Source organism: Coregonus clupeaformis, chromosome 31, assembly GCF_020615455.1.
Source record: "Coregonus clupeaformis isolate EN_2021a chromosome 31, ASM2061545v1, whole genome shotgun sequence".
NCBI lineage: Eukaryota > Metazoa > Chordata > Actinopteri > Salmoniformes > Salmonidae > Coregonus > Coregonus clupeaformis.
This window is the reverse complement of record NC_059222.1, coordinates 5,480,708-5,501,905: the sequence shown is the minus strand read 5'-3', so window position 1 is coordinate 5,501,905 and position 21,198 is coordinate 5,480,708. Positions and strand designations below refer to the sequence as shown.

At 42.1% G+C, this 21,198-nt stretch overlaps 1 protein-coding gene across 3 annotated transcripts in view; it reads right to left on the bottom strand.

The window, feature by feature from the left end:
* Window positions 1–21,198, bottom strand: part of LOC121547150 (nebulin-related anchoring protein) — a 156,931-nt gene that overhangs the window by 25,859 nt on the left and 109,874 nt on the right. For all 3 annotated transcript variants that reach the window (XM_041858267.2, XM_041858268.2, XM_041858269.2), the window contains 7 exons: window positions 13,854–13,952; window positions 13,639–13,743; window positions 9,462–9,569; window positions 4,456–4,767; window positions 4,011–4,115; window positions 3,786–3,884; window positions 3,365–3,469 (listed from right to left, as the gene is read on the bottom strand). In XM_041858267.2, the coding sequence (XP_041714201.1) occupies window positions 3,365–3,469; window positions 3,786–3,884; window positions 4,011–4,115; window positions 4,456–4,767; window positions 9,462–9,569; window positions 13,639–13,743; window positions 13,854–13,952 (933 nt within the window). The remainder of the gene's footprint in view (window positions 1–3,364; window positions 3,470–3,785; window positions 3,885–4,010; window positions 4,116–4,455; window positions 4,768–9,461; window positions 9,570–13,638; window positions 13,744–13,853; window positions 13,953–21,198) is intronic.

The window sequence follows — 21,198 nt, the reverse complement described above, 5'->3', positions numbered from 1 at the left end:
ACAGATTAGCTAGACTCATACCCCATACATTAAATTTTTTTGTCATTTAGCAGACTCTCTTATCCAGAGCGACTTACAGTTAGTGAGTGCATACATTTTCATATTGGCCCCCCGTGGGAAACGAACCCACAACCCTGACGTTGCAAACGCCATGCTCTACCAACTGAGCTGTAGAGGGGCATGTGTGCCAAATGTCATGACTCGGAGGCGAACAGATCAAGAGATGCGCCACAGTCTTGACAGTGTTTTGAACATGTGTATCATGTTAGGTTAAAATATGAATATCCCTGTCTGGTTTATATGCATTAATATGCCAGACCACGCCCACATGAATGTTTATTGGTCAATAGCGGCCATATTGTTTCAGATACTAGTCTGGAAAATGGTCCATAGATGCTATATTGTCCCTAGAATTTCTAAGCAAACAGCGGGAGGCAGGGCTTTCTCCTATAGATCTCCATTTTTATGGAACAGTCTGCCTACCCATGTGAGAGACGCAGACTCGGTCTCAACCTTTAAGTCTTTACTGAAGACTTATCTCTTCAGTAGGTCATATGATTGAGTGTAGTCTGGCCCAGGAGTGTGAAGGTGAACGGAAAGGCTGGAGCAACGAACAGCCCTTGCTGTCTCTGCCGGGCCGGTTCCCCTCTCCACTGGGGTTCTCTGCCTCTAACCCTGTTGCAGGGGCTGAGTCACTGGCTTGCTGGTGCTCTTTCATGCCGTCCCTGGGAGGGGTGCGTCACTTGAGTGGGTTGAGTTACTGACGTGATCTTCCTGTCTGGGTTGGCGCCCCCCCCTTGGTTTGTGCTGTGGTGGAGACCTCTGTGGGCTATACTCGGCCTTGTCTCAGGATTGTAAGTTGGTGGTTGGGGATATCCCTCTAGTGGTGCGGGGGCTGTGCTTTGGCGGAGTGGGTGGGGTTATATCCTTCCTGTTTGGCCCTGTCCGGGGTTTCTTCGGATGGGGCCACAGTGTCTCCCGGACCGCTCCTGTCTCAGCCTCCAGTATTTATGCTGCAGTAGTTTATGTGTCGGGGGGCTGGGGTTAGTTGGTTATACCTGGAGTACTTCTCCTGTCTTATCCAGTGTCCTGTGTGAATTTAAGTATGCTCTCTCTAATTCTCTCGTTCTCTCTTTCTCTCTGAGAACCTGAGCCCTAGGACCATACGTCAGGACTACCGGGCATGATGACACCTTGCTGTCCCCAGTCCGCCTGGCCTTGCTGCTATTCCAGTTTCAACTGTTCTGCCTGCGGCTACGAAACCCCTACCTGTCCCAGACCTGCTGTTTTCAACTCTAAATGATCGGCTATGAAAAGCCAACTGAGAGACCTGAGCCCTAGGACCATACGTCGGGACTACCGGCCGTGGTGACTCCTTGCTGTCCCCAGTCCGCCTGGCCTTGCTGCTATTCCAGTTTAAACTGTTCTGCCTGCGGTTATGGAACCCCTACCTGTCCCAGACCTGCTGTTTTAAACTCTAATGATCGGCTATGAAAAGCCAACTGAGATTTATTCCTGATTATTATTTGACCATGCTTGTCACTTATGAACATTTTTGAACATCTTGGCATGGTTCTGTTATAATCTCCACCCGGCACAGCCAGAAGAGGACTGGCCACCCCTCATAGCCTGGTTCCTCTCTAGGTTTCTTCCTAGGTTTTGCCTTTCTAGGGAGTTTTTCCTAGCCACCGTGCTTCTACACCTGCATTACTAGCTGTTTGGGGTTTTAGGCTGGGTTTCTGTACAGCACTTCGAGATATTAGCTGATGTAAGAAGGGCTATATAAAATAAAATTGATTGAAAATTGATATATATGAAGTTTAGTGCAGATCGGTCATTAGGTGCCAGAGGAGTAGGGTTTTGAGTGTTTTTCACAAAATTCAAAATGGCAAAGATTTATCATTGCGGACCCTATGGGTTTTTGAGGAAAATATGTACCTTGTGAAGAGAGGAACCTATGTACCAATTTTTTGGTCTCTAGCTTACATGGGGTGAGGGGCGTGACCTTGCAATATTTGCTTGCCTGTTAAATCGATTGTTATAGCGCCACCATGTGGCCAATTGGCATGGCATTATGTGTGAAGGTGTGGCCCATGGCACTTTACCAGCATGCAAGGTTGCACCCTCCTAGGCCTCAACATCTCACTGGAATGTGCGTTTTTAATTTTGCCTTATGGAAGAAGAGGAATAATAATAATAATTATAGCCGCAGGTAGCGTTGCCAGGGTTCAGCTGTGTGCTCACTGTGCCACCATCAGGACAAATTGGACACATTGCCCTAGGATGAGCTACTTCTGTACTATTTACCATGCTTGCCAAATGTCAGAACTCCACATCGAACAGGTCATGCAATATTTAGCTTTTGAGGTATTTTGGACAATTTTCAATGATGTTGACTATTTACATTTCTTCTTCTCCAGGACCGCTAGACTGATTGGCACCAAATTTGATATATATCAAATATCTAGCCATGTCTTTCAACACAACATTTTCCAGTACTCTAACTGAAACAATATGGCTGCTATGAGCCAATGAGCTTGCATGAATGTTTGTTCCTGTCCAACAGTGCCCCTATGCAGCCAAAATGAACCATACAGGTTAGCTAGACTCATATCCCTGAGCATGTGTGCCACATTTCCTCACTCTGAGTCTAACAGATCAAGAGATATAAACATATGCCCATTACAGTGCCACAGTGTGAGGAGAGGAACCTATGTACCAGTTTTTTTTACTCTAGCTAACACAGGGTGAGGGGCGTGACCTTTCAAATTTTGCATTTTCAATCGCTTGTTATAGCGCCACAATGTGGCCAATTGGCATGGCATTTTATGAGAGGGTGTGGCCGTTGGCCCTTTACCATTATGCCAGGTTGTACCCTTCTAGGCCTTTTCATCTCACTGGAATTTGCATCTGAATTTGAATGTGCTTGAATGTGTTTTCTTCAAGTTTTGTTACAATACAAAAATCCGTGACTGATTTATATGCATTTATGAGATATAAACATGCACCACTGTGTGGTCAATCTCGATATGCTTGCATATGTTGAGTCTTGACAGTGTTTGGATTTGTCTTGGATATAATGGATCTAATTATTTGTTTGACATTGTCAGGCCCTGTATACACTCAGGTTGACAACTGATGTACAACACATTTGACACAAGGTTGTGATGCAACTGATATCTTTGTGATACAATGGAGCGTTTTTGCACAACGATTGTGTGGTGTTTCGGCAACTTTTGTCTATACACTTTTGTGTAGACAAACTCTCCGTTGTATCAAAACAGTTGTCTTTGTTGTACATCAGTTGTACAAACTGAGTGTCTACAGGGCTTTAGAGAAAATAAAAGCATAGTTTGTCTCTTACATTGCTAATTTGCTGCGCGTTGATCCTTGCTCTGATGAAGTCAGGGTCATCGGCATGTAAGGTATATTTGTGCATGGCGTCCGAGTCTCCAGACTTATACAGCCTCTGTAACATGGTGAGAATATCATTGATAACAATTACACAGAACTTGCTTTTGAAGGGGGTCACAGACAGGCATGGGTTCAAATACTATTTGAAATATTTCAAATACTTTTAGCGTTTGCTTTAGTCTGCCTGGAGTGCCAAATGGGCGGGGTTTGTCTTTTGTGACTAGGCAAGCTCAATCAAGCCCAGCTGTATATTAAATATTTTCAAATAGTATTTGAAGCCCGCTCTGCTCAAAGAGCAGGTTCTATTAGATTTAGTAGCCCTTCTCAACTGAAGACACTGACGATTTAACAAAATGAATAAGAGTTCTGACCTCGCTGCACTGGAGGTAGCTGTTCTTAGCATGAACAATGTCTGGAGAGTCCGCCACTTGGGTGAACTTCAGACTGTCTGGCAGCTGACGATATTTCTTCTGCAAGACCAAGACCACTTCACATAAGGATAAGTCTCACACACACACACACATACTCTAAAGCTGTTACATTATGTTATTCTAATCTAATTTCTCAGGTAACATGGCCGCTAGTTGTGTACTTACATCACTGGTGAGCTCTCCGGCTTTCTTCGCAGAAACCATTTGAGGCGCCCCAACACCATCCCAGGCCACGCCCTTCATGAAGTTCAGATCCGACTTGTACAGTTTCTAGAAGACAGACGCGGAGAGGGGGTTGCTATTTATACCCTCATATTTACTGAAACTTTTATTTGAATATTTTTCTTTGCATTTCCTGAGGAAGACTATGGTTGAGATCTCTTCAATTATTTTGAAAATGTACAATGGTAAAAACGATTCTATTCGATTCTATTCTAAACAATGTTGCACCCTGGGACATGATTTGTTAAATTAATTTGAGGGGAAAGCCCCTGCTCCAATTTCCTAATACTTAATAGTATATTTCCCTTAATCATGTTCTCCCTCTCCCCTTCACTCTCCACTCTCCTCTTCCACCCTCCCACCTCCTCTCTTCTCCTTGCTGTCTCACCTCGCTCTGCAGGTTGTAGGCCTTCTTGGCCCATTGGACTTTCATATCGTCAGGTAGGACAGTATACGCATGGAGCCTCTTCTTGTAGTCCTGATCGCTGGCCAGAGCCTGAGCATTCTTGGCTGTAACTAAATTGATCATATCTGGATTGAGGTGGTACTGGCCGCTGTTGGAAAGTGCGTCTTTGCGGTACCCCTGCTCACTCGTCAGCCGGCCCATCTGCATGCAGTGTAGCATGCGCGGGTCATCCAGGATGCTGCGTGCGCCGATGTGCTTGCCCTTATCCAGCAGGTGGTTGTGCTTGTATTGGACCTAGGTTGGTAGAAGGGAAAGAGAGGAGTGAACAGGCAATATGTGCATCTTATGATTGACTTGATCAAATTTACTGTCATGCATCGGTGACTTTATTATATACATTTCATTATTTGATTTTGTTAAAACTCATTTTTTTCTTCTATTCTAACAACTGGACCTTGTGAGTAATACATGTGAATAATTAAAATCAAGAAATCTCAAGTTGTTTTATTGGAAGATATGCATTAATTGGAAATGAGTTGGAACCCTACCTGTATTTTAGTGTCTATTATACAACGGGTGGGTTTAATCCTGAATGCTGATTGGTTAAAACCACAAGTTACCACCGGCTAAATCTATGACTTTAAAATGCACATTTACTCTGTTCCATCTGACTGCGCAATCCATTGACTCATCAGCCCAGCCAGGCAATTTATAAACTTGATCTCCACAATAAAAAGCATCTAGACATTATCTCACATTTCTTTTAGACTAACATTTAGTTTTCAAGAGCAGAGATTTGGAACCTAATTCTACCGTTGTTATGGGTTCTGTTCTAATTTTCTAATTCGCCATTTCTATTAGACACCAAAATACAGGTAAGGGTTACAACTCATTTCCAATTAATGAGATTTCTTGATTGCAATTATTAACATATTTATTACTCACAAAGTTCAGTTATCTGGGTGATCTGAAAAGTTATATTCAATCGATCAATAATATAATAATACTTTTAGCAAAAATGTTTATTTACAATCTAAAGAAACAATGAGAATAGAAGGGTTCAGAACTTTTGTGAAACATCACAGTACAGTTGAAAAATATATGGCAAATAGAAATCCAATATGGATGGTGTTAAGAGATAGATGGGAGGTGTTGAATGGAGCTGAAGGATGGGACTAATAACAACTAACAACAACTAATAACAGCAAGATAACTAATGTAGGGCAGGCTGTGTCCATAATAAGTATATAGGTTATAGGTTGAGAGCTTTTGTGAAGGAGCACAGTTGGAGAGATATGGCATATAGAAGCAAACCGGATGGACATCATGAAAATGATCGGAGAGGTGGAGGGTAGAGGAAGTTCAGGAGTAAAAACAAGCAAAATATAATTATTGTGAAATTGACTGTGTCCATAAAATGTATATAGTATGTATAAGCTGGAAGTAGGGGCCTAAGCGTTGTTGTTCACTAGTTTACTCCAATTAGGGAAGGGGTGGTGGGGTTTAAAAGTAATAAAGGGGAATATGTATGTATATGCGTTTATATGTATGTGTATATGAATGTATGTATGTGTATATATATGTATATGTGTATATATGTGTCACGGAATCAGCCGAGGCTGCTCCTCCTCCTTGCTCGTGCAGGCTTCGGCGTTCGTCGTCCCCGGAGTACTAGCTGCTACCGATCTATGTTTCTGTGTTTGACTTGTTTTGTCTTGATTGTGTACACCTGTTTCCTATTATGTTGTATTGTATTCCCTATATAACCCTCTGTCATTCATTGTGTGTTGTGTGTGATTGTTTTTGTCATTTTCGGCAGTTGCTATTGTGCGGGTATTCTCCTCCCTGTTTGGAGGTTGTTTTGTACTCTGGTTACGTTGTTGGTAAAGTACGTTTCCAGTAGCTCGGTGTCCTGCGTTTGACTTCGCCTACCGCATTCACGTCGCACTTTGACAATATGTGTATGTATGTGTGTACATGTGTATGTGTGTGTGTGTGTCTGTGTATATATGTATGTGTATGTATTTGTATATAAAGCTGCGGAAAAAATTAAGAGACCACTGCAAAATTATCAGTTTCTCTGGTTTTACTATTTATAGGTATGTGTTTGGGTAAAAATAACATTTTTGTTTTATTCTATAAACTACTGACAACATTTCCCCCAAATTCCAAATAAAAATATTGTCATTTAGAGCATTTATTTGCAGAAAATGACAACTGGTCAAAATAACAAAAAAGATGCAGTGTTGTCAGACCTCGAATAATGCGAAGAAAATAAGTTCATGTTAATTTTTAAACAACACAATACTAATATTTTAACTTAGGAAGAGTTCAGAAATCAATATTTGGTGGAATAACCCTGATTTTCAATCACAGCTTTCATGCGTCTTGGCATGCTCTCCACCAGTCTTTCACATTGATGTTGGGTGACTTTATGCCACTCCTTGCACAAATATTCAAGCAGCTCGGCTTTGTTTGATGGCTTGTGACCATCCATCTTCCTCTTGATCACATTCCAGAAGTTTTCAATGGGGTTCAAGTCTGGAGATTGGGCTGGCCATGACAGGGTCTTGATCTGGTGGTCCTACATCCACACCTTGATTGACCTGGCTGTGTGGCATGGCGCATTGTCCTGCTGGAAAAACCAATCCTCAGAGTTGGGGAACAATGTCAGAGCAAAAGGAAGCAAGTTTTCTTCCAGGACAACCTTGTACGTGGCTTGATTCATGCATCCTTTACAAAGACAAATCTGCCAGATTCCAGCCTTGCTGAAGCACCCCTAGATCATCACCGATCCTCCACCAAATTTCACAGTGGGTGCGAGACACTGTGGCTTGTAGGCCTCTCCAGGTCTCCGTCTAACCATTAGACGACCAGGTGTTGGGCAAAGCTGAAAATTGGACTTATCAGAGAAGATGACCTTACTCCAGTCCTCTGCGGTCCAATCCTTATGGTATTTTGCAAACCTCAGCCTGGCTCTTCTTTGCTTCTCATTGATGAAGGGCTTTTTTCTAGCTTTGCACGACTTCAGCCCTGCCCCTAGGAGCCTGTTTCGAACTGTCCTCGCCATGCACTTCACCCCAGCTGACGTTTTGCCATTATTTTTGTAGGTCACTTGAAGTCATCCTACGGTTGTTGAGTGACATTCGAATGAGTTGGCGGTCATCCCGGTCAGTAGTGAGTCGTTTTCACCCTCTGCTGGTCTGTAGCTTTGTTGTCTCCAATGTCTGCTGCTTGACCTTATTCTTATGAACCGCCGTCTTTGAAATTTTAAGGATGGAAGCAACCTGACGCTCACTGTATCCCTCTGCCAGTAAAGCCAGAATTGAACCCTTCTTTTCCCCACTCAAAACTTTCCTTTTCAACTCTTTTGGCATGGTCAATAGTTATTTTTTTATTAATATGACTTTTGAGGTACTATTAGCACTGTTTTTGCCATCCAGCTGGTCCTATTGCAAGAGGATAGTGATGACCACATCAGTGTTTTTTATACTTTTCCTCGTTAAATAAGATTTGGTTCATGTGATCACCTAATCAGTACCTAATTCAGTAGAATGAGGTGTGCCTGTGTTGGAATTCAACAGTCACTGGAATGGAATGGCTGTCATACATGTAGAGATGCTGATTTAAGAAACATTTGCAGTGGTCTCTTAATTTTTTCCACAGCTGTATATACACTACCGTTCAAAAGTTTGGGGTCACTTAGAAATGTCCTTGTTTTCGAAAGAAAAGCAATTTTTTTGTCCATTAAAATAACATCAAATTGATCAGAAATACAGTGTAGACGTTGTTCATGTTGTAAATGGCTATTGTAGCTGGAAACGGCTGATTTTTTATGGAATATCTACATAGGCGTACAGAGGCCCATTATCAGCAACCATATCAGCAACCATCAGTCCTGTGTTCCAATGGCACGTTGTGTTTGCTAATCCAAGTTTATAATTTTAAAAGGCTAATTGATCATTAGAAAACCCTTTGTCAATTATGTTAGCACAGCTGAAAACTGTTGTGCTGATTAAAGAGGCAATCAAACTGGCCTTCTTGAGACTAGTTGAGTATCTGGAGCATCAGCAATTGTGGGTTCGATTACAGGCTCAAAACTTTATTCTGAAACTCGTCAGTCTATTCTTGTTCTGAGAAATGAAGGTTATTCCATGCGAGAAATTGCCAAGAAACTGAAGATCTCATACAACGCTGTGTACTACTCCCTTCACAGAACAGCGCAAACTGGCTCTAACCAGAATAGAAAGAGGAGTGGGAGGCCCCGGTGCACAACTGAGCAAGAGGACAAATACATTAGAGTGTCTAGTTTGAGAAACAGAAGCCTCACAGGTCCTCAACTGGCAGCTTCATTAAATAGTACCCGCAAAACACCAGTCTCAATGTCAACAGTGAAGAGGTGACTCCGGGATGCTGACCTTCTAGGCAGAGTTGCAAAGAAAAAGTCCAGTGTCTGTGTTCTTTTGCCCATCTTAATCTTTTCTTTTTATTGGCCAGTCTGAGATATGGCTTTTTCTTTGCAACTCTGCCTAGAAGGTCAGCATCCCGGAGTCGCCTCTTCACTGTTGACGTTGAGACTGGTGTCACTCAGTTTCAAGTTTTGGGTAATGAAGGCATTGACTGTTTCCAGGTTATCTGAACAAATTCCAAGATGATAATGATGATAAAACGCAAACTCAAAAAGGTACAAAATGATCCAACAAAAACAGCCAAAGGATAAGGAGATATGAAATTAAAGACCCGGAAATGGCGTCATATTGCCAGTTAACCCCTTATAAGCTGGTTCTACGTGGTAGTAACATAAATGGCCAGCAGATGGTACAATAACCAAAATAAAATGGGTTCCATAAACATATTTATCCAGATAATATTCTATACATTTATATTTCTTACACAATTCTAGTACATTTTATTTTATTTTATATAAAAATGGCTATTACAACTACTGTACTTTCAAAGAGTGCATTCATAAACGGAGTACTACTCACATTGCTGGCTAAGTCCATTGAGGTTTTGGCAGCCTGGAAGGGGATGTCCTGCATGGTCAGTTTGTAGCCCTGAGCCCTTAGAGTGTGCCATGACTCTCTGTACTTGGTCTGAAGAGGAAAACAAACAATCAGAACCAACAAGTCCAGGCCCTTGTTTGCCAGAGCCTTCATAAGCGTGACGTAGACTGGATCAGTTATTCATATTATTTATCATCTAATATCTTATGTTACAATTGTTCATTGGAAAGTTAATTGGAGATCCCGTCATGAGGAACGCCTGAGCTGTTTGTCAAAATCAATTTACTATCTAGGCTCTCTTTCTGAAAGTGGTGGTATCTACATTTTGGAAAACAATTCAATCTCGCTGCCCAAATCATGTCAGTTTCTGGCCCCATCACTGACAAAATAGGAATATGTGATGCTTTTTACTCTCATTCTTTGAGAATTTAGCTCTGACTTGTGTTTATATGCAGCTCAACAGACACTAGGGATCCCTTGTTCTACTTTAATTAGTTGACAGACAAGGAAGTGCTTGATTCTTTCTTTACTATAGATGTGAAGTCCACGGGCAGACCAGTTCGATCCTGGTCTTCTAGTGTTGGCAGTCCCCCTTATTGTGAAACCCATAGCCCATATTTTTTTATTAATACTTATTTCTGGGATTATTCCTAAAGAATGGACAACAGTGCATGTTCTTCCTCGTCACAACCGCCCGATATCAACGCTTTCGTGTTTGGTTAAAATGCTATAGTCATTGATAAACTCTCAAAGTCGCTCCTTCTTTACCAGAAAACGGTATCCTAAATACAGTACATATCAATCTGGATTGACACAGGGACATAGTACCATCTCAGCTGCATCCCTTGTCATCAATGATATTGTATGCTCTCGTGATAAAAAACAGCATTGTACTACCTTGTTTATAAACCTGCCAAAAGCTTTTGACTCTATGGATCATTCATTGTTATTACAAAGACTGTCCACTGTTGGACTTGATAGTAATGCATGTGATTGGTTAAAAAACGACCTAATGGATAGCTCTCAATTGCTGACTATGTCAACTAGCAATTCCTCAAAGTCACAAAAGGAGTTCCTTAAGGGTCTATGTTAGGGCCAGTACTATTCACACAGTATATCAATTATATTGGTTCCTTAGTAAATAACTGTAAGCTACACTTTTATGCTGATGACACTGGGCTGTACTCTTCTGCCTCCTCTGTGAACCAGGCTATTGCTGATCTGCAGATTGCTTTTAATATCATACAAAAAGTACTTCTTGACCCTAAACTGGTACTGAATGCAAATAAAAGAAAGTAGGCCCATATGATATCCTCTAGCCCCTTTGACTACACAGACTTACATATTTGCATGTTAAATGGAGCAAGTCCCCTCATGTAAATACCTTGGCATTTGGAGCGATGACCAGTAGTAATTTAAAGCACATTTAGATGAGTTAACGAAGAAACTGATAATTAACCTGGGCTTCTTCTACAGAAATAGACTGTGCCTTGATAGTAGGAAAAAAATGTATTCAGTCAACTTTCCCGTCAGCTCTTGACTATGGCAACATAATCTATATGAACCCAGCTTCCACTTCTTTAAAACCACTGGATGCTGTTTATCATAGCGCACTCTGCTTTATTACGGGTAACTGATTTTGCACACATCACTGTGCATCAGAATGTGGGCTGGTCGTCACTGGCAACGCAGAGAATGCAACATTGCCTTCTATTCATTTACAAAGCTCTCATGCAGAAACAACCATTTTACCTTAAATCGCTCCTAACCTACAGAAGTATGAAATGCCTTACTTGCTCACAGGAATGGCTAACTCTTTAAATTCCTTTTGTAGCTGCCGATTTAGGTAAAACGGCCTTTTGATTTAGACGCACTAGTGCCTTTCAGGCATTTTAGGGTTCTAGTAAATTACCTGTTCACAGGCTAATGTACATGTTTTTTTTATCATTATATTTGTCTTTTTGTATTTCTCATGATCCCGCCTTTATTGTTGTAATTGTATCACTAATTACCTTGTATTTCTTGCAGCATTTTTTTGTGAAGCAGGGTTCCCTTGCAAAAGAGACTTGGTCTCAACGGGAATTCCCTGTGTAAATAAAGGTTAAATAAAAAAATAGAATTGTTGTAAAACTTTTTTAACACTCCAGCTAAGACTTAGGCCAGCTGATTCAATCCAAGGCACGCTTTACTTTTTAAGGCAATTTACGCTTGCACAGCATTTACCGAGAATGTGATCTCTGCGAACGTTAGGGAAAATGCAGTTAAAAGGTACATTGTCAGCTGTCTACCGTGCTGCTCTACAGCCCCGTTTATACCTAGCACTGACATGGGTCCTGTGTCCTGATCTTGCCTATGCTCTGATTATGATTGTCTGATTTTCAGACATGCATCTACATGTAGTATTAAAATGTGTCTCTTATCTTTCCACTGTGTCCACATTGTGACTAGTTTCCTGGTCCCTCCCTGAAAGCAAATTATTATGTATTCTTCCAAAAAGAATATGAATGTATTTATTTTAAGACTCATATTGATGCCATAAGTCAATGGTGCCACCTGTCAATGATTTTAGAGGGTGGGATAATGATGATTTAAATGGTTTCACTATCCAGATCTGTCAACAATACACTTGTAAGATATCCAGACACAGTGGGTGAAGCGTGCCTGATTACAGGGTAATATATACCTTGCATTATCCCTATCCGAACAGCTGTGATAGGATTACATTCCGAACCTTGCATTTACTTGCAATTACACCTGGTATTAAAATGCATGCACTTGGCCGCATTGTGCGCGGATCTCACTTTTCCCTTCCCATTTATGCAAATTAGTTTGTGGTCACAAATCAAGTAGTCAATTAAACATATAGGCTACATCTCACGGTTTTGGGATGCTATTTTTCCATTATTTTTTCCCATTCCCACCTTATAAGACATCCTTATACTTGACATGACTGTATGGCAGAGCAGACCATCGGAAATTCCCTTCAATATTATGATGTGCAACCTGGAATTAAACTTTCAAGGTCCAATGCAGCTGTTTTATCACAATATCAAATCATTTCTGGGTATCGTACTGTGATTGTTTCTTTTTGACCATGATAATTGAAAACAAAAATAGCTTCTTAGCAATGGGCAATTTCTAGGACTGTCTGGGAGAGGTCTGAGTGGGGATGGGAAAACTGAAAATTAGCTGTTATTGGCAGAGAGGTTTGGAACTCTCTTTCTTATTGGTCTATTAACTAATTTACGGCATGGTAATGTCACCATGGAAGGACAAAACTCCATCTCACCAAAACAGGCAGAAATTTCAGGTGGTCTTTTCAAACAGCTCTGACACAAAAAGTGCATTATCATCATTTTCACAATTTCACAGTGTTATTCCAACCTCATAGAGTGGAAAAAATACTGTGCTTTCAGAAAATATTCACACCCCTTGACTTTTTCCACATTTTGTTGTGTTAGAGCTTGAATAAAAAATTGATTTGATTGCTATTTTGTGAAACTGGCCTACACAGAAAACACTATAATTTCAAAGTGGAATTATGTTTTTAGAAATGTTTACAAATTAATATAAAATGAAAAGCTAAAATGTCTTGAGTCAATAAGTATTCATCCCCTTTGTGTTCATTAGTAAAACAAATGCTTAACAAGTCACATAATAAGTTGCATGGACTCACTCTGTGTGCAATAATAGTGTCTAACATGATTTTTGAATGACTACCTCATCTCTGTGCCCCACACATACAATTATCTGTAAGGTCCCTCAGTCGAGCAGTGAATTTCAAACACAGATTCAACCACAAAGACCAGGGAGGCACCTATTGGTAGATGGGTAAAAAAAATGTAAAAGCAGACGGTGAATTACCCTTTGAGCACGGTGAAGTTATTAATTACATTTTGGATGGTTGTATTTACACTGAGCTGAGATCGGAACACAATGCGAGCTCGTCCACCTCCGGAGGTGACCAGGTAAATCTGCTTACAACCAGACATAATGCACATTGTTTGCATTTAGACCTGGCATTAACATGCATTCCTTGTTATGCAAATAATCACAATCAGAACGTGGACAAGATCAGGACAAAGTACACGTTAGAACCAGGTATAAACAGGACTAATACAATTAATTGTATCCCGGCCTAAGGCTAAGACAGATATACCTCGCTGAAGTTAGCCGCGTTGATCTTAGCCTGTGTTATCTCTGGTCTCTCCAATGTCATTGTGTAGTTATGCCTGTCATTCACCCCTTTCTCCTTGTACAGGCGCTGATGAGAAAGAACATTACAAAAACGTTACAAAAATGATCTTTAGACTGTCTGTTCAGGGCTATGTGAAGATATGTAACTACAGTGTAACAATAAGTGGCACATCTCACCTCGTTGGTAAGCTTATTGCTGAGTTTGGCATGGACCATGTCTGGTGAGTCTGCGACAGACGTGTGCTTGAAGGAGCAGGGCTGCTGACGGTACTTTTTCTGTTGGAGAGAAAATAATGAAGAGGTTAATATTTTCATATGAGTATATTAGGTAGCACTATATAATAACACCTTGCAATAAAGCATGCATAATGGATAAGTAAATTGTTTACTCATGTTTTGAGTGACCAGTGTAATTTCTCACAGAAAGATGGACATTCCAGCAGTACCTGATGCTCCTAAAAGTCTCAAAATAGCCTAGAACATGTCAATGGTAAATGAATAAGCACACAACACAGGATGTCTAGCCCTTTACACTCGTAAAAGGTTGAAAATGACAGATTTGGGCACTGATAAGCGCCTAAATTGGAACACAGTGGCTGGTCAGTAACATGCTATAAATTACGTCAGAGCTCAGGCTCTGCGCTTCACAGCGCTGTATGGGTTTTGACTGACAGCCGTTCTGAACTTGAGTACCGCACACAACAAGAAGTTTCCCTCCCGCTAATTGAGCAACTTTAGCAAATTGTTTGTTGTCTGAGTGAGGGAAATGCTGTAAATTAAGAGTACTCAATGTATTTTGAAAGATGAGACATTGAGGATTATAATAAATACCGCTTAGATGTCATATACTGTAAGCAAGCAAGCCAAACTCCAAATGTGCACTTCACATTTCCATACCATAAAACTCATGTCATATACCGTGGCAACGTTTATGATCACTATGTTTGATGTACAGTTACAAGATGACATGGCGTCATACCCTGGGTTGTTCTGAACAGAATGAGCCTATGTTTGATTATTGTGAAGAACATTTGCCGAAGAACATACACCTGAATGCACTCATGACTCCTTTGTATGCGCACCAAAATTAGGATCTGTTTCCCTGAATTGCCTTGTGAAAGCCTAACACTGTAAGATTGTATTTTATAACTTAGCTAGTCATGTTGGCAATAGAACAAGCTTTTAAATTATGCCCACCTGACCAAGATTGCGATATATAATGGGCTGTAATGGATTGCGTAAAACAACAGTAATTGTGTGATGGCGGAGATCCAGGGCTGTGTTCCAAACAAAACAGCTACAAGTGTGCTTGCTCTAGTTCCTGAACGGCACTAGGAGAGCAAAAAAAAAGACTATTGTTTGAGTAATAGAAGTGCATTGAAATTACTTAGGAACTGTGCACACTTTCGAGAGGTGTGTGGCCACTGGAAGACACAAGTTACTCACTCAAACCATTGTAATTGTTGTGTCATATGTTGCACCTGCCCCACATTTTCAAGGAATATGTTAATAAATGTATCCAGAGTATTCAGATTTCGTTATCAACAAATGCAGTGAAAAGTACAGTAAATATAAAATACACATAAAATCTACAGTGTAATGTTTGGATTCAGTCTTGTGAACTGTTGTGTCCTCAACTTTGGTCTAATAATTTCCCTATAATCTACAAACTGTTCCCTTTCAATTGCTACCATGCGTTTGCATATGGTTTTCATATTTCTTCTGTAAGAAATGTAGCCCTATCCATATACAGTGCATTCGGAAAGTATTCAGACCTATTGACTTTTTCCACATTTTTGTTAAGTTACAGCCTTATTCTAAAATTGATTTTTTATTTTTTAAATCTCATAAGTCTACACACAATAACCCATAATGACAAAGCAAAAACAGGTTTATAGAAATGTGTGCAAATCTATAAAACCCTAAAATATTACATTTACATAAGTATTCAGACCCTTTACACAGTACTTTGTTGAAGCACCTTTGGCAGCGATTACAGCTTTGAGTCTTCTTGGGTATGATGTTACAAGCTTGGCACACCTGTATTTGGGGAGTTTCTCCCATTCTTCTCTGCAGATCCTCTCAAGCTCTGTCAGGTTGGATGGGGAGCGTCGATGCACAGCTATTTTCAGGTCTCTCCAGAGATGTTCAAGCGGGTTCAAGTCCTGGTTCTATCGGGGACACTCGAGGACATTCAGAGACTTGTATACACACGTTCCAAGATGGCGAAGTAGTGCAGTTGTGTTTTTATCGTCTGTCTGTAAATAGCCTGTAAATACCCTATTTTCGTACATTTTTCGTACATATTTCCCTATCAGACTTTTCATCCTTCTACAAGATATACTTTCCTGCAACCCGCCTCACTCAATGTGGAACGGATTCTATTATTGACTTACCTTTATCTAGAATCTAGAATCTCCAGTTGAAACTAGCTAGCCAGCTAACTAGCTACTTGCTATTTGCTATTAGCCACAGCTAGCGGTGTTTTCACCCAGAACATTTGATTTTTTCCCGCGGGATTAATTTTAATCACTGGACATTGATCACCGGATATTCGGCCAGTCTGCACAGCGCGTTATCGACCCAGAACATATCAGTTTTTCCGCGGAATCACTGATTCACTGGAACTTTAACTCCGGATTCATTGCTACCAGCTGGCTACAACAAAACGGACGCTGTGGTCTGGCTAATCAACCTGAGCTAGGCCCATCTCCCGGCTATCTACCTCTCTATCAACCGGACGGGACCACATAGTATTGACACGGAGCCCCGCCGATCCTACACGACTGGTCTGCCGACGAAATCGTCTGATGTGGTTACGACGTAACCACGAAGATTCCATCCATCTGCTAGCCCTGGCCCGTTAGCACACGCTTACTCACTAAACTGAACTAGCTACTGGACTAGCTACTTGCTATTAGCCACAGCTAGCAGTGTTTCACCCAGAACATTTGATTTTTTTTCCCGCGGGATTAATTTTAATCACTGGACTTTGATCACCGGATATTCGGCCAGTCAGCACTGCGCGTTATCGACCCAGAACATATCAGTTTTTCCGCCGGAATCACTGGACCTTTAACTCCGGATTCTTCGCTACCAGCTGGCTACAACAAAACGGACGTAGCACACGCTAGCCGTGGCCTCTTACTCACTAGCACTTCACCACCGGACCTTATGATAACTCAGCTATACAGCTGATATCTGCTGGACTGTTCCTTTTTACGGTACTACATCCTGTTTATGTTTAGCCTCAGCCCAAACATGGTTAGTTTATTGTTGTTTCGGTTATTTCTAATTGTACTATATCACTGTAGACCCCCCAGCCTAGCTAAACCTGCCTTAGTTAGCTCCTTTGTCCCCTCCACCCATACACTCAGAGACCGACTCAATTGATGCCTCTAGAGATACTATCTCTTTCAGTGTTACCCAACGCTTAGGTTTACCTCCACTTTACTCATATCCTTCCATATCCTTGTCTGTACATAATGCCCTGAATCTTTTCTATAACACCCGGAAATCTGCCCCCTTTATTCTATGTACCCAACGCACTAGAAGACCAGTTCTTAAAGCCTTTAGCCGTATCCTTATTCTAGTCCTCCTCTGTTCCTCTGGTGATGTAGAGGCTAACCCAGGCCCTGTAGCCCCCAGTATCACTCCTACTCCCCAGGAGCTATCATTTGTTGACTTCTGTAATCGCAAAAGTCTTGGTTTCTTGCACATAAATATCAGAAGTCTACTTCCTAAGTTTGAGTTATTCACTGCGTTAGCACACTCTGCCAACCCGGATGTTCTAGCAGTGTCTGAATCCTGGCTCAGGAAGGCCACCAAAAATTCTGAAATTTCCATCCCCAACTATAACATTTTCCGTCTAGATAGAACTGCCAAAGGGGGTGGAGTTGCAATCTACTGTAGAGATAGCCTGCAGAGCTCTATCATACTATCCAGGTCTGTGCCCAAACAGTTTGAGCTTCTACTTCTAAAAATCCACCTTTCCAGAAATAAGTCTCTCACTGTTGCCGCTTGCTACAGACCCCCCTCAGCCCCCAGCTGTGCCCTGGACACCATATGTGAATTAATTGCCCCCCATTTATCCTCTGAGTTTGTACTGCTTGGTGACCTAAATTGGGATATGCTTAATACCCCAGCCATCCTACAATCCAAGCTAGATGCCCTCAACCTCACGCAAATTATCAACGAACCTACCAGGTACAACCCTAAATCCTTAAACATGGGTACCCTCATATATATCATCCTGACTAACATACCCTCTAAATACACCTCAGCTGTCTTCAACCAGGATCTCAGCGATCACTGCCTTATTGCCTGCGTCCGTAACGGGTCCGCGGTCAAACAACCACCCCTCATCACTGTCAAACGCTCCCTAAAACACTTTAGCGAGGAGGCCTTCCTAATTGACCTGGCCCAGGTATCCTGGATGGATATAGATCTCATTCCGTCAGTAGAGGATGCCTGGTTGTTCCTTAAAAAGTAATTTCCTCTCAATCTTAAATAAACATGCCCCATTCAAAAATACAGAACTAAGAACCGATATAGCCCCTGGTTCTCCTCAGACTTGACTGCCCTTGACCAGCACAAAAACATCCTGTGGCGTACAGCATTAGCATCAAATAGCCCCCGCGATATGCAACTTTTCAGGGAAGTTAGGAACCAATATACACAAGCAGTCAGGAAAGCAAAGGCTAACTTTTTCAAACAGAAATTTGCATCCTGTAGCACTAACTCCAAAAAGTTTTGGGACACTGTAAAGTCCATGGAGAATAAGAGCACTTCCTCCCAGCTGCCCACTGCACTGAGGCTAGGAAACACTATCACCACCGATAAATCTACAATAATCGAGAATTTCAACAAGCATTTTGCTACAGCTGGCCATGCTTTCCATCTGGCTACCACTAACCCGGCCACCAACTCTGCACCCTCTGCTGCAACTTGCCCATGCCCCCCCCGCTTCTCCTTCACACAAATTCAGACAGCTGATGTTTTGAAAGCGCTGCAAAATCTGGACCCCTACAAATCAGCTGGGCTACACAATCTGGACCCTTTCTTCCTAAAACTAGCCGCAAATTGTCGCAACCCCTATTACTAGTCTGTTCAACCTCTCTTTCATAACGTCTGAGATCCCCAGAGATTGGAAAGCTGCCGCGGTCATCCCCCTCTTCAAAGGGGGTGACACTCTAGATCCAAACTGCTACAGACCTATATCCATCCTGCCCTGCCTTTCGAAAGTATTCGAAAGCCAAGTTAATAAACAGATCATCGACCATTTCGAATACCACCGTACCTTCTCCGCTATGCAATCCGGTTTCGAGCTGGTCACGGGTGCACTTCAGCCACGCTCAAGGTCCTAAACGATATTATAACCGCGATTGATAATAGACAGTACTGTGCAGCCGTCTTCATCGACCTGGCCAAGGCTTTCGACTCTGTCAACCACCGCATTCTTATTGGCAGACTAAATAGCCTTGGTTTCTCAAATGACTGCCTCGCCTGGTTCACCAACTACTTCTCAGATAGAGTTCAGTGTGTCAAATCGGAGGGCCTGTTGTCTGGACCTATGGCAGTCTCTATGGGGGTGCCACAGGGTTCAATTCTTGGGCCGACACTTTTCTCCGTGTATATCAATGATGTCGCTCTTGCTGCTGGTGACTCTCAGATCCACCTCTACGCAGACGACACCATTTTGTATACATCTGGCCCTTCATTGGACACTGTGTTAACAAACCTCCAAACGAGCTTCAATGCCATACAACAATCCTTCAGTAGCCTTCAACTGCTCTTAAACACTAGTAAAACTAAATGCATGCTTTTCAATCGAACGCTGCTAGCACCCGCCCACCCGACTAGAATCACCACTCTCGACGGGTCTGACCTAGAGTATGTGGACAACTACAAATATCTAGGTGTCTGGTTAGACTGTAAACTCAACTTCCAGACTCACATAAAGAATCTCCAATCCAAAGTTAAATCTAGAATCGGCTTCCTATTTCGCAACAAAGCCTCCTTCACTCATGCTGCCAAACATGCCCTCGTAAACTGACTATCCTACCGATCCTTGACTTCGGCGATGTCATTTATAAAATAGCCTCCAACACTCTACTCAGCAAATTGGATGTAGTCTATCACAGTGCCATCCGTTTTGTCTCCAAAGCCCCATACACTACCCACCACTGTGACCTGTACGCTCTTGTTGGCTGGTCCTCACTACATGTTCGTCGTCAAACCCACTGGCTCCAGGCCATCTATAAATCACTGCTAGGCAAATCCCCGCCTTATCTTAGCTCATTGGTCACCATAGCAGCACCCACCCGTAGTCTGTGCTCCAGCAGGTATATCTCACTGGTCATTCCCAAAGCCAACACCTCCTTTGGCCGCCATTCCTTCCAGTTCTCTGCTGCCAATGACTGGAACGAATTGCAAAAATCTCTGAAGCTGGAGACTCTTATCTCCCTCAATAACTTTAAGCATCAGTTGTCAGAGCACCTTACCGATCACTGCACCTGTACACAGCCCATCTGAAATTAGCCCACCCAACTACCTCATCCCTATATTGTTATTTAATTTGCTCTTTTGCACCCCAGTATCTCTATTTGCACATAATCTCTTGCACATCTAGCATTCCAGTGTTAATACTATTGTAATTATTCTGCACTATAGCCTATTTATTGCCTTACCTCCATAACTTGCTACATTTGCACACACTGTATATATATTTTCTGTTGTATTTCTGACTTTATGTTTTTTTTTACCCCATATGTAACTCTGTGTTGTTTTTGTTGCACTACTTTGCTTTGTCTTGGCCAGGTCGCAGTTGTAAATGAGAACCTGTTCTCAACTGGCTTACCTGGTTAAATAAAGGTGAAAAAAAAAAATGAAAAAAAAAACACTTGTCCCAAAGCCACTCCTGCGTTGTCTTGCCTGTGTGCTTAGGGTCGTTGTCCTGTTGGAAGGTGAACCTTCACCGCCCTAGTCTGAGGTCCTGAGCACTCTGGAGCAGGTTTTCAACAAGGATCTCTCTGTACTTTGCTCCGTTGATCTCTCCCTTGATCCTGACTTGTCTCCCAGTCCCTGCCGCTGAAAAACATCCCCACAGCATGATGCTGCCACAACCATGCTCCACCGTAGGGATTGTGCCATGTTTCCTCCAGACGTGACGCTTGGCCAAAGAGTTAAATCTTGGTTTCATCAGACTAGAGAATCTTGTTTCTCATGGTCTGAGAGTCCTTTAGGTGCCTTTTGGCAAACTCCAAGCAGGCTGTCGTGCCTTTTACTGAGGAGTGGCCTCCGTCTGGCCACTCCATCATAAAGGCCTGATTGGTGGAGTGCTGCAGAAATGGTTGTCCTTCTGGAAGGTTCTCCCATCTCCACAGAGGAACTCTGGAGCTCTGTCAGAGTGACCATCGGGGTCTTGGTCACCTCCCTGACCAAGGCCCTTCTCCCCCGGATGCTCAGTTTGGCCGGGCGGCCAGGTCTAGGAAGAGTCTTGGTGGTTCCAAACATCTTCCAT